The following is a 13,781-nucleotide window of genomic DNA, read 5'->3' as shown; positions in this document are numbered from 1 at the left end:
AAAAAGCCCATAACATTAACTTAATGGGAGAAATGGCCAATGATCTCTTCCATTCTGCCTTTTGAATTACCGATACAGGCACTTAATGGAAGAACAATGAACAGGCAAGGAAATCGGCCGTCCTGTTCAGTATGCGCGTGTGGGTCTGCACACAGCTGGCTTTACACTAAGGGTCTAGGGTCAGAATGCCACAAATTCATCTTCAACACTAGCTCAAGTTATTGTCTCTCACATGCACAGCAGGAGCCAGAGGAGCTGAAGCTAAACCAAGAGGCCAGTTCCTGGCTCTTTGTAGGTGCTGGCTGAGATGGGCCCTTTTGGAAAAACTCAGCAGCTTTAAAAAACCAAAACCACCCAACCCTCATCACTGCTGCTGTAAGAGACAGAAAAACCCCATGTCACAATCTCCAAGGCCGCAGGGCATGTGCCCGCCACGTGTGACACAGACCAAGCATCTGATGGCACAATACCATCCCTCGCACACAGAACTCACTTCTCCATGGAGATGCCAAGGGAATTCCAAAACAGGGCGGGCAGCATAGGGCCCAACCACCAATTGTATCGTTGACTTCAAGAGCAGGACGTGTCTTTTTGCAAGCAAGCGATAAGTCAAGGGAGGCCAAACTGCAGCCCGTCCAACGTAGCAGACACCAGATAGTCAGCGGAGTGTGGCCCCTTAACAATGCCTGCAATCCCAGGGACTCTGGTGAGATTGCACAGCATGGGAGGTGGTTCAGAGTGCAGCCTAGGGTGCATACATTGGAGCAAACAGCTGCCTTCCTCTTACATACAGAGGAGCATTTCGCAGAAGATCTCAGCGTGCCCTGCCATGCAACTGTTGGGCCCAAGCCTGACCCTGTTGATGTCAACAGTAATAATCCAAGAAATCTGAATATAAATCCAAGCAATCTCAGTATTCTGAGACCTGTAGTCTCTGCAGGACCTCCCACCTCCACCATCTAAGATGGACTCTTTGCATGGGAATATTTCTCACTACGAGACAGCTAGAGCAGAAAATCCATGTCTCTGTAGGGGGACCCAGATGCTGATTAGGTAGCCACAGAGTTTTATGTATCAGAGGGGTAGCCGTGTTAGTCTAGATCTGTAAAAAGGTTCAGAGTCCTGTGGCACTAACAGACACATTGGAGCATGCGTCTGACAAAGTGGGTATTCACCCACGAAAGCTTATGCTCCAATACATCTGTTAGTCTGCAAGGTGCCACAGGACTCTGTCGCTTTTTACAGAGTTTTATGTGTTTTGCAGCAATAAGACGCCAGTTGCAGGATTTCAGCTGACTTGAAGGGTTCGTCTTGCTATGGATTTAAGCAGGGGTCAGCCGACACGTGGAGTCCAGCATTCCTTCAACTCTCATGCCAGGGAACTCTCCAGATCAGAGAGTCATAGGATTAGAAGGGTCCGCAAAGATCATCCAGTCTAAACCATCCACCCTGCCAATATGCAGGATTTGTTGGGGCTAAACCATCCAAGACAGATGGCTGCAGCCTCCTTTTGAAAACCTCCAGTGAAGAAACTTCAGCCTCCCAAGGCAGGCTGTTCTGCTGGCCTTCTGTTCTCCCCGTAGGAAGTTTTTCCTGAGATTTAATCTCAATTTGCTATGCTGTCGTTTGAAGCCATTGGAGCAACTCCACCAGCTGACCAGTGGGTGAGATTCCACTGCTTGTTACTCAGTCTCTTCCTAGCGCCAGGCTCTCTGCGGGTTCTGATCAATATAAAAGGGGGCTTTCACCAGTCTCTGGAATACTAATTGTCGTTTCCGCATGGCAGAGGGGTGGCTGACCACCCAATTTCAGATTGTCTGGATAGGCGCTAATTAGCTAAAATTAAAGGTGACGTTTAATTCAATGGTGAATTCTGAACAGTTTACAGTTAACGTGGGTTTTGCACAGTGAATTTATTCGGTAATTACTGTTCTCCCGCAAGCAGGGAGCGGGTGGCTGGAGGATTGGTTTAGGTCCTGGGTGGTATTTATGTGGCGTGTGTAATTCATACCCACTCTCTGGAGCTTGCTTTGCAGCACTTCGCTTGGTCCATTCTCTCATTCTGTCAGTTCTGCTGTACCAGCTCCGTTTGGAGCATCTCCTCCATCACTCATGGACTCTTGCTAAAAGATAGAAGCCTTCCACGCACAGCTTAACAGCCTGCCCCCGCCCAGGATATGTGGTACCTCTCTACATGCTCTGGACTGGTGGGTGTTAAGATAAATCAGCTCTGTTTTGTTTTGGGAGGCAGGAGGGCTGGGCATCAGGCAGCCTTTGAGAACAAACTTGATCTGTCCCAGGACCTGCGGCTATCCAGGCCTTGCCCTCTGACCCCAGGGATTGAACTTCCCTAAGGCAGCAATCTGTATATCACAACTATAGCTCTCGAAGTGCAGTAGTGCTGCAGAAATGGGCTCATAAGCTGAGAGTTTAGACCTCTGTCCTAATTCTGCTCCCCCAATGCTGTCAGCCTCTCAGCTCTCCACGGTGTCCTTTGGCCACACAGCAGCAGGAGCCACTCCTCTGTCCTGCATTGCTGGGCATACCTTGTGGCACGGGGAGATACCTTGTGCATGAAGGGCCCGTTCATGTCCCCACCTCCATTATCTGCCCAGGGAAGTGAGGGTGCGCCCATCCCAGCCCCTAGTGAAAGTTGGGAAGGTCGTATACTTCCCTCCTTCATCCACTGGGTTAAAGGGGAAGGGGCCTTTCCACTCATTAGCCAGCTCACTTTTCCCACACCTGCTGGCGGGCCCCACTGCTGCTGGAGCAGCCCTTCCTTTTTGGGAACTGAGCCATGAGGACACTTCCCAGTCATTTGGAACGATTTCCCCATCTTCATAAAGTATGTGTGAAATGCTTATACGATGTCTTTTTCCATGCCATTACTTCTACTGGAATTGAGTGTGTGCAATTGCATTTCGAGCCCAGTGCATACTCCGTTCTGCCTGTCCCACATAGTCAGAACCCCAGTGGCCTGACTGTCTCCTGTGATTTGGATAGTCCAGAGGAGCCATTACAGTGCTGCACAGGGAACTGTTTTCTAGTGCTTTCATTATATGCTGGTGTGCTCATTCAAAAAAGAACCCCCCGTGGCTTTTAAAAAAAAAGGGTTTCTCAGCATGCTCTCAGCATGCTCTGAAAACAGATGTCCTCCTGGCTAATGTCTCTGTTATGTGGGATTGCTGTTCCCCTTCCACAAAACGGCTCGTTCTCGTTTTTAAGAGTATTGTAATAGTCCTTTGCTCTGCAGTTTGTACAATTACCAGTGACAGTTAAAGGAAAACCGCGGCCTGGAGCAGGTGACATGGCCCAGTGCCCTGCATGCCGGGACAGGTCCGAAAGGCAGACAACGTGTGTTGTCATTGAAAAGCAAGGTCCTGTCTTGGCATTTCTGAGCTGGTTCCTGGCGGCCGCCAGGCTGTTAGTGACATCAGAGCGGTGATGGCTGACCTGCCCAGAACCTCCACACTGGCTGTGGGCCTGCATCTGCACCCCTTGCACCTGCAAATACGTGCTGGAAATCTCGCCAGAGCTGTGTTTCCTGAGACATTTTGGCCCTTCTGGTTCTGAAGAGAAACTCAGAATGGGGGGGGGGGGAGTTTTGTGTGTTGAGGCTTTCAGAAAGGTCCACTTTGAGTTTGACTCCAAGGTTTCCTGGAGGGCTGGGTCTGTGGCCCCTATTAACCCTGTGTCCAGCCTGCTTCCCACCAGGCCCAGACCCTGGTCTGCTCACCGTGGAACGCTGGGAAACTTAGATGGGACGTGAGAACTCTTAGTCTGGGCTTTGAACTCAATCTTTCATTTCTGTTGTTAACCCAGTGCTGCAGCAGGTGGGAAGCTGGCAATGACCCCCCTGGGCTCCTGGGGCGTGTCAGCCTCCTCCAGCAACCACGGCCACTTTGAAACGTCTAAATAACAACAGACGTGCTGTGTCTGCTAAATCCTCTGGTTGATTCCTGGGCGAAGGGGCTACAGGACCTTTCAGACTGCTGGTGGCCTGAGCCATGCGCATTAGGTGCGGGGGCCCCGGAAGGCTTGCATTGCCCGTATGACATGCTGGAGATCTCAGCAGCTCAGGGTTTGCTTTGGTGTCTTCCTCTTTTGCCCACTGATGGCGCTGTCACTCCTCTGGCCGGTCTCTGTGCCCCACCTGGCGTCATTGGAACATGAGAGTGAAGCTGCTGGTAATGGTGATTTGATTCTTCTGGCAACCCCCAGGGGGAAGCTCCTGCTGGCTTTGAAATCCGCCTTTGCTCATGCGAGACTGGTAGATGGCTGCCCTGCTCTAGGCGGGCCCCAGATGATTCTCCATGCAGTGAGAATGAGTGGTCCTGCACGGCAATGCGTTTTGCTCCTGTCTGCATCTCATGGGACCAGTGGTGTGGCTGAGGGTCACATTCAGGCTCGGTGCAAGCTAGTGCCGCTGGAGTGTGAATATGGCCCCTGGGTCTCTAGGATACGAATATTGTGTATTTATATTAGATTAGCACCTCGGGGGCGCTATATGTGCACACAGTAAGAGCCAGCCCTGCCCCCGGAAGCTTGCCAGCCTGAATAGACAATATTGGGAGGGGAGGAGAAAGAGGCGCTTTGCCTGACTTGCTCAAGGTCACCCGACAGATCAGCGGCAGAGCCAGGTCTCCGTACTCCCAGCCCAGTGCCCTCCCTTCTAGGCCACACTGCCTCTCCTAAAACAAACCCTGCTTTCCCTGAGGAATCGAAGAGCTCCACGTGTGGCTGAAACAGCCTTTGCACCTCATGCCGGCTCTGAAGGACCTCAGTGTAAACGTGCTAATGGTGAAGGGGAGCAGCTGGACATCCCTTCAGGGCCAGCCACCTTGCGTGCACTGAGGGTGGTGACAGAGGAGTTCAGTCTCCAGGGTCCATTTGGTCGTTGACCCCTCTGCTGAAATAAACCTGAGATACCACGGTGGCTTGTGTGACATTGACATCGGTTCCTCTAGAGATGGGTCTAACTGAGACTCCCTCCTGGTCTCCACCTGGCCATCACGTGGTAGTGAGCTGGGGGTCTCATTCAGCCACTCCCAACCTGGGTCAGCTTCAAGGGGAGAAGAGACCCCTCATGCCTCAGCATGTACCCTGTAGAGCACAGTGCGTCCTGACAGGAGTCAGGTATCGGTTCCAGAGCCTGGTAGTTCTCAGCTGGATGCCTGAGAGAGAACTTCCTTTTCGCAATATGATGATGGAAAAAACTTGCACCAAGGCTGGAGGTTGCCGTTTTGTGTAACTCACTCAGAGGTCAGCGCTGTGGTTGGATGACCGTTGTGTCTCTCAGGAGAAGGCTGGCAGCTACCTAAGCCTGAAAGGGTTTAGTTTATGAATGACTCAGTAGCAACCATCGTTTTGTGCCTTCTTGTGTGCGTGGAGATTTTAAACACCTAATTTATTCCATCTATTAGATAGATTTTGTAGATTTAATCATTTTCACAGTTGGTGGCTCATTGGATACTCAAGATAAACTCCAAATGAAAGTATAATGGGTAGGACAAATGAGTTTTCACACCAGAATGGCAGAAATTTGCTTGGGAAAGAGTTTGAGAGGAACAAAAATATATACATAGATAATTTTTTTTTTCCTGCAGTGGCTTTTGCTGACTATAGTAGGTTACCACAGTTAATTTCACCAGTTTTGTTCATCTGTAAAATTGCATAAAAGTGACATTTTTGTGCTCATTATAGGAAGTTCTGATTTATAGCTAGTAAATGGAATGCTTTTCCATTTTTGGTGAGGTTCTCGTAGCAGCGCAAAGCACCCATGAAATTGCTTGTATAATGTAGTTTAAATCCAATCTCAGAGAAAGATCCCCCTGTTGGGTAAAGTGACATTTCCATTCTCCACACTGAGTTTATTTTAGGCCACTTAGAAGTGACTTTATAAGAGAAAGGGGGCAGGTTTGCGCTGTGACCTCATTTCTGCCAGACTGAGGTACAAAGAGCACTCGCTGGGGATTGCTTGCGAGAAGCTCCCTGAAGCCTGCTGCTGGGTGTAGGGTTCGTGCAAATTTTTCTAAAATTGACCCAGAAGAACTTTCAAGTGAGGATCCTTGAATTGTCCAAGAAGAGGAGATGATTGAGTGTGAAATGATCAGGCTGTAAGGTGAGCCGAGGCGAGAGCAGTGGGTGACAGGCAATCCGTTCCTGAATAACTGAATAAAACCTTACTAGTCAGGTGCAGTGGGAGGCTGCCAGGGGACAGGAGAGAGGCCTAGGCATGAATATTTGCAATTAACATGCAGGGATGGAAACCGCTGCCTCCCCACTCCCATGGCACCTTGTTTATCTGCCTGTCGTGGGCAGTTCTGCTGCGACTAGCACGCTGGGATCTAGAGACCAGTGCAGCTGGGGCATGTTCCCCCAATACACTATCATTTACTGCCCCCCTTAGCCAACCCCCATGTTCCCCACAGGCCACTTGTATTTCCTCTGGACTCCAAATTCTGCCCTGGTACGGGGGCTGCAACTCTACTCAAGCCATTGGCAATAAGGGAGTACAGGGCGAAGCCCCCAGCTGCTGGCGTGGGAAATTGAGGCTGTGTGTGTCTTCTCCCTTCGGAGGCGGGAGCCTTTGCCGCTGGGGTGCTGCTATTGGCCGGGGCCATCGGACCCTCCAAAACACAAGGCCCCGAGTGGTTGGTTGGTTGGTTGGGATGGGGGTCAGGGACCCTGTTGATCTGAGGCCTCTGTCCTGGATAGCCTCATTGGGTCGGCCTTGCGAGATGCTGGGCAGCTCCTGGGGTGTAATGCAGCCCCGGGGGTCACAGTGCATTCACCTTCCCATGCGGGAAGCAACAAGGGCCCCGGCTGTGGGCCCGAGGCCTGTTCCCCATCATACCGTGCTCTGGTCAGATGTGGCTTGTCCCTGAGGAGCGCGCCATCGCGTTTCCAGCTGCTGGAGGCTTGGAAGCAGCTGGTCACCCATGCCAAAAAGGTGCTCCTGGCTGAGGGCCAGCAGCCTGACCAAGGCCCCAGTGCAGCGGCATTACCGTGGGTAGCCATGGCCCCCAACCTGCGGCTCAGAGGAACGACAGCTCCCAGCATGCAGTGCCCCATTTATATCTAGTGGCTGCGTGGCCTGTCACAAGATTATGGCAGCTGTGGGCCTCTCCTGAGCCGCTCCAGGTAGGGTGAGGCAAGAAGCCTAGTGAATGTAGCTGAGTCTGGGGTGAGGGGCTTGTCATGGAGGCACCTGCCTTTACTTCCCCTCTGCTGCTGACTGAGCAGCAGGCGGGCACCGCATGGCAGCAGGCTCTGCCTTTCCGGAGCTCTCTGTTATCACCCCACTGCTGCACCTCCTCCCAGCCCAGCCGCCCGAGAAGGACACAGCTTCCTTTGAGGTTTCATTCAGTCAAGAGCCCCCGGCCCCCAGGCATGGAGAACACCAGTCCCAGAGCTCCTCAGAAATGCAGTCGGCGCCGAGATTGAGAGAATTTCTTTTTGTTTCTCTCCAAAGCAGCTTCCCCTTAATGCTCACGCTATGGAGCCGGCCCCAAAGAGCCAGTTCAGAGGGGGCAGAGGTGCCCCGTCAGCGTAGAGCTGCTCACACGTGTTCGGCCTATTTGCCACATGACTGGCTTAATGGCTGTAATCTTGTGTTCCCCAGCTTTATGGCCCGAGCCCGTGGATGGCAGATAACAGATCCCCGATCAAATTGCAGCTTTGCCTTGTTAACTTACTTTGAAAATGTCCATTTTCCCATTTGGAGTCATCTCTTCCACGCCAGAAGGGAGGAGCTGCATGGTGCCTGGCTGGGCTGGTTCTGGGTCAATGGGGTGACCCTCTGCTGTGGGGGGGAGGGGATTTCTGCCCACTGCCACGTTCCGGACTTGTAGCTCCTGCATTGCTGGGCTGGGAGGACCTAAGCCCAGATCGGGTGGCACCATGACAGAGGCATCGCCCCTGGGCGGGAACTTGGCACCTGAATCTGCTCTCGCATCTCCTGCCTGTGCATGACCCATGCTGTAGAGATGCCATTGGGGGAAGCTGCTGGGGCAGGGGGGGCCCCGGGGGTTAGTGGGTGGGGAGAAGGGGGGTAAGATGTTGGGGGATGTTTGGGGGGCAGGTGAGTCTGTATAAAGGGTGAAATTGTGGGGGATGATGTGGAGCTGTTAATGTATGAACGTATGTGTGTTGAGAGGGGTCTGTGCGCTGTGTGTGCAAGGATTAGTATGTGTGTCAGGGGAAGTGTAGGTGTGGCTGTTGCTATGTGCGTGCATGGGCAACTTACTGTGTACACGTGGCAGAGGGGATGGGTGCACATACATTGCGGGGGGCGTGTGTGTGTGTGTGCGCGCGCATATGGTGGGATATGTGCATCTGGCAGGTTGTGTGTGTGTGTGCACGTTACGGCGGGAGTTTGTGTGGGTGTGCACCTCTGTGGCAGGGGTGCGCATCTGGTGTGTGGGTGTGCACAGACATTGCAGGACGGCTGTGGATGGGTATGTGGTGGGGTGTCGTGCATGTTGGGGGGGGAGTGCGTGTGCCTGTGTAGCACTGTGTCCTTTGTGTGTGTGGGTGTGTGCATATGTTGCCGGGGGGTTGTGTGTGTGTGCGTGTGTGCACGCATGTGGTGAGGTGTGAGAATGTGGCAGGGTCTGCGTGCATGCTCCCATGTGGCGGTGGGTGTGTGCACGCACGTTGCGGGCAGGTTTTGTGTGTGTCTACCCACATGGTGGGGGTGTGTATGTGATGGTGTGTGCATGTGGTGAGGTGTGTGAAGGTGGCAGATGTGTGGGGGGGTGCGCCCATGTGGCGGTGAGTGTGCCCGCCCATGTGGTGGGGGGGGTTGTGTGTGTGCGCGCGCGCATGTGGCCGGATGTGTGTATGCATGTACACATTGCAGGGAGGGGGTATGTGCGTGTGTGTGCACACATACCATGTGGGGGGGCATGTCTGGATGGGTGAGGGCTCTCTCCGAGGTGCCCTGGGCTCAGTGCTGATGCTCCCTTTGGCAGCTTGGATGGTTTGGGTGCCCCGGAAATTATTCTGCACCCCCCATTCCTGACCGTGCAGAGTGAGCGGTTCCCGGAGCCCTGAGCACAAGCCTGGTGGCTCCCCGTCCTGGTGCAGAGGCTGGGCACGCTCTGGCAGCTCCTCCGGATTTCATTCTGTAAACAGATAACAATGCCGTACTTCTTGTAATGTGCTCCGCGGGGAGCAGGCGGCATTGCTGGGCCATGCCACTTGCCTGTGCACTGGGATTGTGGTAAACGGGATGGGTAGCTGCTCTCTAGCCGCACTTGTTGACATGATGGGGAGTAACTGCAGGGGGCTGGATGATCCAGCCGGTGCTAGCAGCCAACACTTGCTGGATGTGAGGAGGAGGCGAGCTGGACGCATTGCCAAGGGTTGTGCCTGTAGGAGGCTGGCGTGGCATTTTCCCATGGGCACCGATGGCAGAATGAGCCTCACCAGTGTCGGTATGTTTAACAGCAGGATGCTGAAATGAAGGGTTCCCTTGTAAGTACGTCTGCGTGTTCTCTGGTTCCCAAACCGTTTTCCAAACAGCAATTAACGAGGCACCTCGCAGCCCCTGGGAGACCCGGCGGTAGGTCCTCGTTTCACAGGGGACAAACTGGTGGGGAAAGTGACTTGCCTGGGGAGCCAACAGTAGGAGTAGGATGAATCTGGTCCCTGGCTCCAGCCGTGTCCCTGAGCTGGGAATGGAACCCAGGAGTTCCAGCTGCCAGTGCCTTGTGCCAGTGCCTCTCGGCACGTGCGGTTTAGTGCCGTTCCTGGCCAAGTCTAATGCTCTGCCCTTGTTTGTCTTTTGTAGGTGAAACGGCGGCCTCCATGCATTCCCCACGCTACCCCAGCCCAGCCGAACTGGATGCCTATGCACAGAAAGTCGCCAACAACCCCCTAACCATCAAGATCTTTCCCACCAACATCAGGGTCCCTCAGCACAAGCACCTTAACCGGACGGTCAATGGGTACGACACGACAGGGCAGCGCTACAGCCCCTACCCTGTGCATTCCAGCGGCTACCAGGGCCTCCTGGCCATCGTAAAGGCCTCAAGCAAAAGCATCGTGAAGAACTCGGAGGGCAAACGGACTAAGATGTCTCCAGCAGAGGTGGCCATTGCCCCCTACCCAGTGTCAAGCACTTTAGCACCAGGCCCCTCATGCGCCGGGCACTTGAATTATCACAGTACTCAGAAGCAGCTCGAGGCACCGGTCCCCCCAAACGTGACGGTAGCTACGTCCGTCATCCCGCTCGCAGGCCGGAACTTGACCCTGCAGCAGTCCAACTTGCCCTCTATCCAGAGCATCATCTACCAGATCAATCAGCAGTGCCAGGCCCAGGGCTCCCAGCAGGCCTGCCAGGGGGTGGTGGTGACCAACCCCAGTCCAGCCAAGCACGGCGTGGCCAGTGGCTTCGCTACCATGGCGACGGCGGGCGCTGCCGTGGCCTATACCAGTGCCATCCTGCCCGACTGCCGCAAAGGGGCCGAACTCGCCATAAGCTCCAACCCGGCCATGACCGTTGGCCCCAAGGCCGGCATCTACCCGGATGGCATGGATTACCTTCTCTGGCAGCAAAAACAGCAGCAGCTCCGAATGTACAGCGGGGGCAGCGGAGGGGGGGGTGCTGTCAGCAAGTCTCCAGAGACGTGTGTGGGGGTCTCGCGCCCCTACACCCTGACGGGTGCGGTGGAGAAGGTGAGCTCCTCCCCTTTGAACTGCGTGGCCATGCATGGCAACTTCTCAGTGGGCCAGTATCTTGCCCCTCCTTGGAACAGCATCTTGGTCACCCCCAACAGCGATTGTTACAACCCTCAGGAGCTCGCCAATGGGCACCGCGAGCTCGGCGTGCCCCCCTCCGATGGCCTGTCCAGCAAAACGCTCTGCAATACCTCCATTCTCAGCAGCAGCCTCCAGTCGCTGGAGTATCTCATCAATGACATCCACCCGCCATGCATCAAAGAGCAGATGCTGGGCAAGGGCTACGAGACAGTGTCTGTGCCAAGACTCTTGGACCATCAGCACGCCCACATTCGCCTGCCCGTCTACAGATAAGAGCCTGACGCTGCTTTCCAAACAAAGGGCCATGGGGAGAACTTGACTGGCATCCATTCTCCTCTCCGGCACCGCCAGGGTCTGTGGCGAAACAAAGCGAGGGCTGGGGGGGGGTTGGTTAACGAAGGGGCTGGGGGTCCCCAAAGACGCTGGAAGTTATTGGGGTCATTGAACTGGATACACCTGAAACCCACTGGAAGCCACAGACAAAGGAATGCTTGTTTCTAGAGCTCTGAAATCGTCGTTTCATTTCCACGAATGTGAACAGGGAATCGCTACAAGTTGCTGCTATCCAGGGAGAGAAGATTTCGCTCTGTGCGCGCGCGTGTGTGTGTGCACGTGTGTGTGTGTGTGCGCACGTGTGTGAGTGCATGTCTGTGTGCGTGTGCCAGGCGGATCTGCATGTGGGAGAACCCCCAATTCTCTCCTGCGCTGAGTCCCCAGGAGAGTTTTAAGTAAAAGAAGAGCTCCAACCCCACAACAATTCCATGCCATTGCAGCTTGGTCATGACCAGAAAGAGCTAATGCCTAATTTCTAGTTGAAGTCCATAACTTGCACTGCTTTGAGTAAAGCTAATAATTGGGGACAGTCTGGAGGCTATTTAAGAAAAAGAAAAACACTTGAAAACTTGAACAGATTTTTTTTTAGTTAAATATACTGTACATTTACGTGTTGGCTGCTACAGAGTCTCTTCCTCCACTCCCTCCCCTGCCTGCCCCCATTGCTTGGGCCTAGTCTCTTACTTTCATTAAACCATACGTTTTTGATGCTTTCTCAGTGAAAAGGTGTCATTGCCCAGTTGCCCACACGGTGGGGGGGAGATCCACATTAAGCTAAGGAGCCAAGGACCTGGGTGAGCAAAAAGGGCACAAAGTTAAGGATATTTTACCCTCCTTATTGTTCTTGCGGTTTTCCAAGCGTTTCCCTAGCCCCCCCGTGGTAAAGAGAGAGTCTGACTTACCTCAGACAGATCTGAGGCAGGACCCCTGTTCTAATTTGTAAAAGAACCCACACCTGCTTAACAAACCCACCCTTACCCCATCCCAAATGGAAGAGCTTGTGATCTCCCTCCATGGCTCTCAAACCAGCTGATCATTCACTACCTGGCTGGGCACAAACGTAAATCTAGCTGAGCACCTGGCAAGCGATTTTCTTTTTTATTATCGGAGATGAATGGGGAGCCGTTATGGTGTCTCCAGGCTCTGGGAAGTCTGCTCAGAGGAGTGGTCTGTCTCCCCTGCCCCATCCCCACCCTATCTCCAGGTCCCATCACAGGAACGTTCTGAATTCTAAGATTTCCAAGGTTGTTTTTTTTCTTTACTGTCAATTATACCTTTGTTCTGTTGCAGAGGCAACTTGCAGGTGAAGAGAAGTAGAATCACATTTAATGCATCTACCCATTGTACCAGGTTGTAATTTGCGTACTTTATTTTCTTTTTTTAAACAGTTCAGAAATGTTCATTATGGTCTGTTATTCAGTATGTGTAATTATGTGTTTAATAGATCTATTCATTTAAAAAAAGCAGTTCTACATTACAGCAAATACAACGTTTTTTGATGTTTAAAGGAAAACCCCCACCCCAATGAACCCCATGTGATTGTGCTCAGAAAAGAGGGACTGTATCCTTAAAAGGCCTGTTCAAGCACTAAGTGCATTTAGAAATCTCTGAGAATGTTTTTTTTATACTAAAATTGACCATTATATTCTACTGTGAGAAGTGCTGTCTGCACTATATTGTTTTAAAAATGAGAGAAAACGGGAAAAAAAAAAAAAAAAACCCACAAGCTGTGTGTCCGAATGTTGTTTTCCCAAAGTAAAACCAGGATATCATCGGCTGTGTGCTCTGGATTTTGTTTGCTGGCTGCGGCCTCTCCTGGATCATTTCAGCCCCTCTGCAGGGGTGGGGGACCAGAATGGCGACGGCGGAGAGCATCAATAAAGGTTCCTGGGTACCCACCCCACTGCATGCTCAGGATTTTGGCACTCGTGGCAAGTAAGAGAAGCAATTTCCTGACTCTTGGGGGAGGCGGCAGGAGAACAATCTGCAGCCAGCAGGGTGGGTCATGGGTGGCATGGAACTAGCCTTTTACTGAATATTATCTTGGCCGGACAGTTGCATTGGGTCCGGTTACTGCCAGGCTGTGACCTAACCAGCTGATAACATTGCTTGGTTAGGCCTGTGCTGACTGGCCTCACACCCCTAAGGAGTCCTGCTGAGCCTGGGTCTTTCCAAAGTTAGGACAACTGGCTGGGACTGTGGGGATGTCAGCTCCCAGGTCCATTCGTATAGTCCCTCTGGCACGTTGTCTGTTCGGTGACCGGCTTCCCCTCCCAGTGCCAGCGAGTGTTGGAACTATGTCTTTAATTCACACCCCTTCCCCAGGGCACCATGTGCATTACTGACAGGGTTTTCCACAGTGCAAGAACCTAGAAAGACAGGCCCCTGGGCCACTGCTTAGGGCCAATTCTCCTATTGAGTCACAGAGTCAGTCCCTCCCCCGTGCATGTCTGTGTCCCTGGAAGAGGAAAGGTACCTGCTCCTGCCATCCGCTCCCCCCAGATTTAAGCAGAACGGGCGCTTGCTCTCGATTTTCTTTATTGGAATTTTCAGGCCAAGATGTATCTTGTTCATAACCGTTGTCCCCCTGCAGGATTCCAAATCGGATGCAGTGCCACCTGGATAACTATCAATCATTTCGACTTGCCCTAGCAATTCCCCTGGAACCTAGACATAAAAGC

At 52.8% G+C, this 13,781-nt stretch overlaps 1 protein-coding gene across 4 annotated transcripts in view; it reads left to right on the top strand.

The window, feature by feature from the left end:
* The window catches only part of FAM222A (family with sequence similarity 222 member A), a 116,888-nt gene extending 104,028 nt beyond the window's left edge, over positions 1-12,860 (top strand). For all 4 annotated transcript variants that reach the window (XM_030583218.1, XM_030583217.1, XM_030583216.1 and 1 more), the window contains one exon: positions 9,797-12,860. In XM_030583218.1, coding sequence (XP_030439078.1) covers positions 9,797-11,040 — 1,244 coding nt within the window. In that variant the 3' untranslated portion in view covers positions 11,041-12,860. The remainder of the gene's footprint in view (positions 1-9,796) is intronic.
* The last annotated feature ends 921 nt before the right edge of the window (positions 12,861-13,781 follow it).

This window comes from Gopherus evgoodei, chromosome 13 (genome assembly GCF_007399415.2).
Source record: "Gopherus evgoodei ecotype Sinaloan lineage chromosome 13, rGopEvg1_v1.p, whole genome shotgun sequence".
Taxonomy (NCBI): domain Eukaryota; kingdom Metazoa; phylum Chordata; order Testudines; family Testudinidae; genus Gopherus; species Gopherus evgoodei.
The sequence above is the reverse complement of the archived record's forward strand: the minus strand, read 5'-3'. Positions and strand labels throughout refer to the sequence as shown.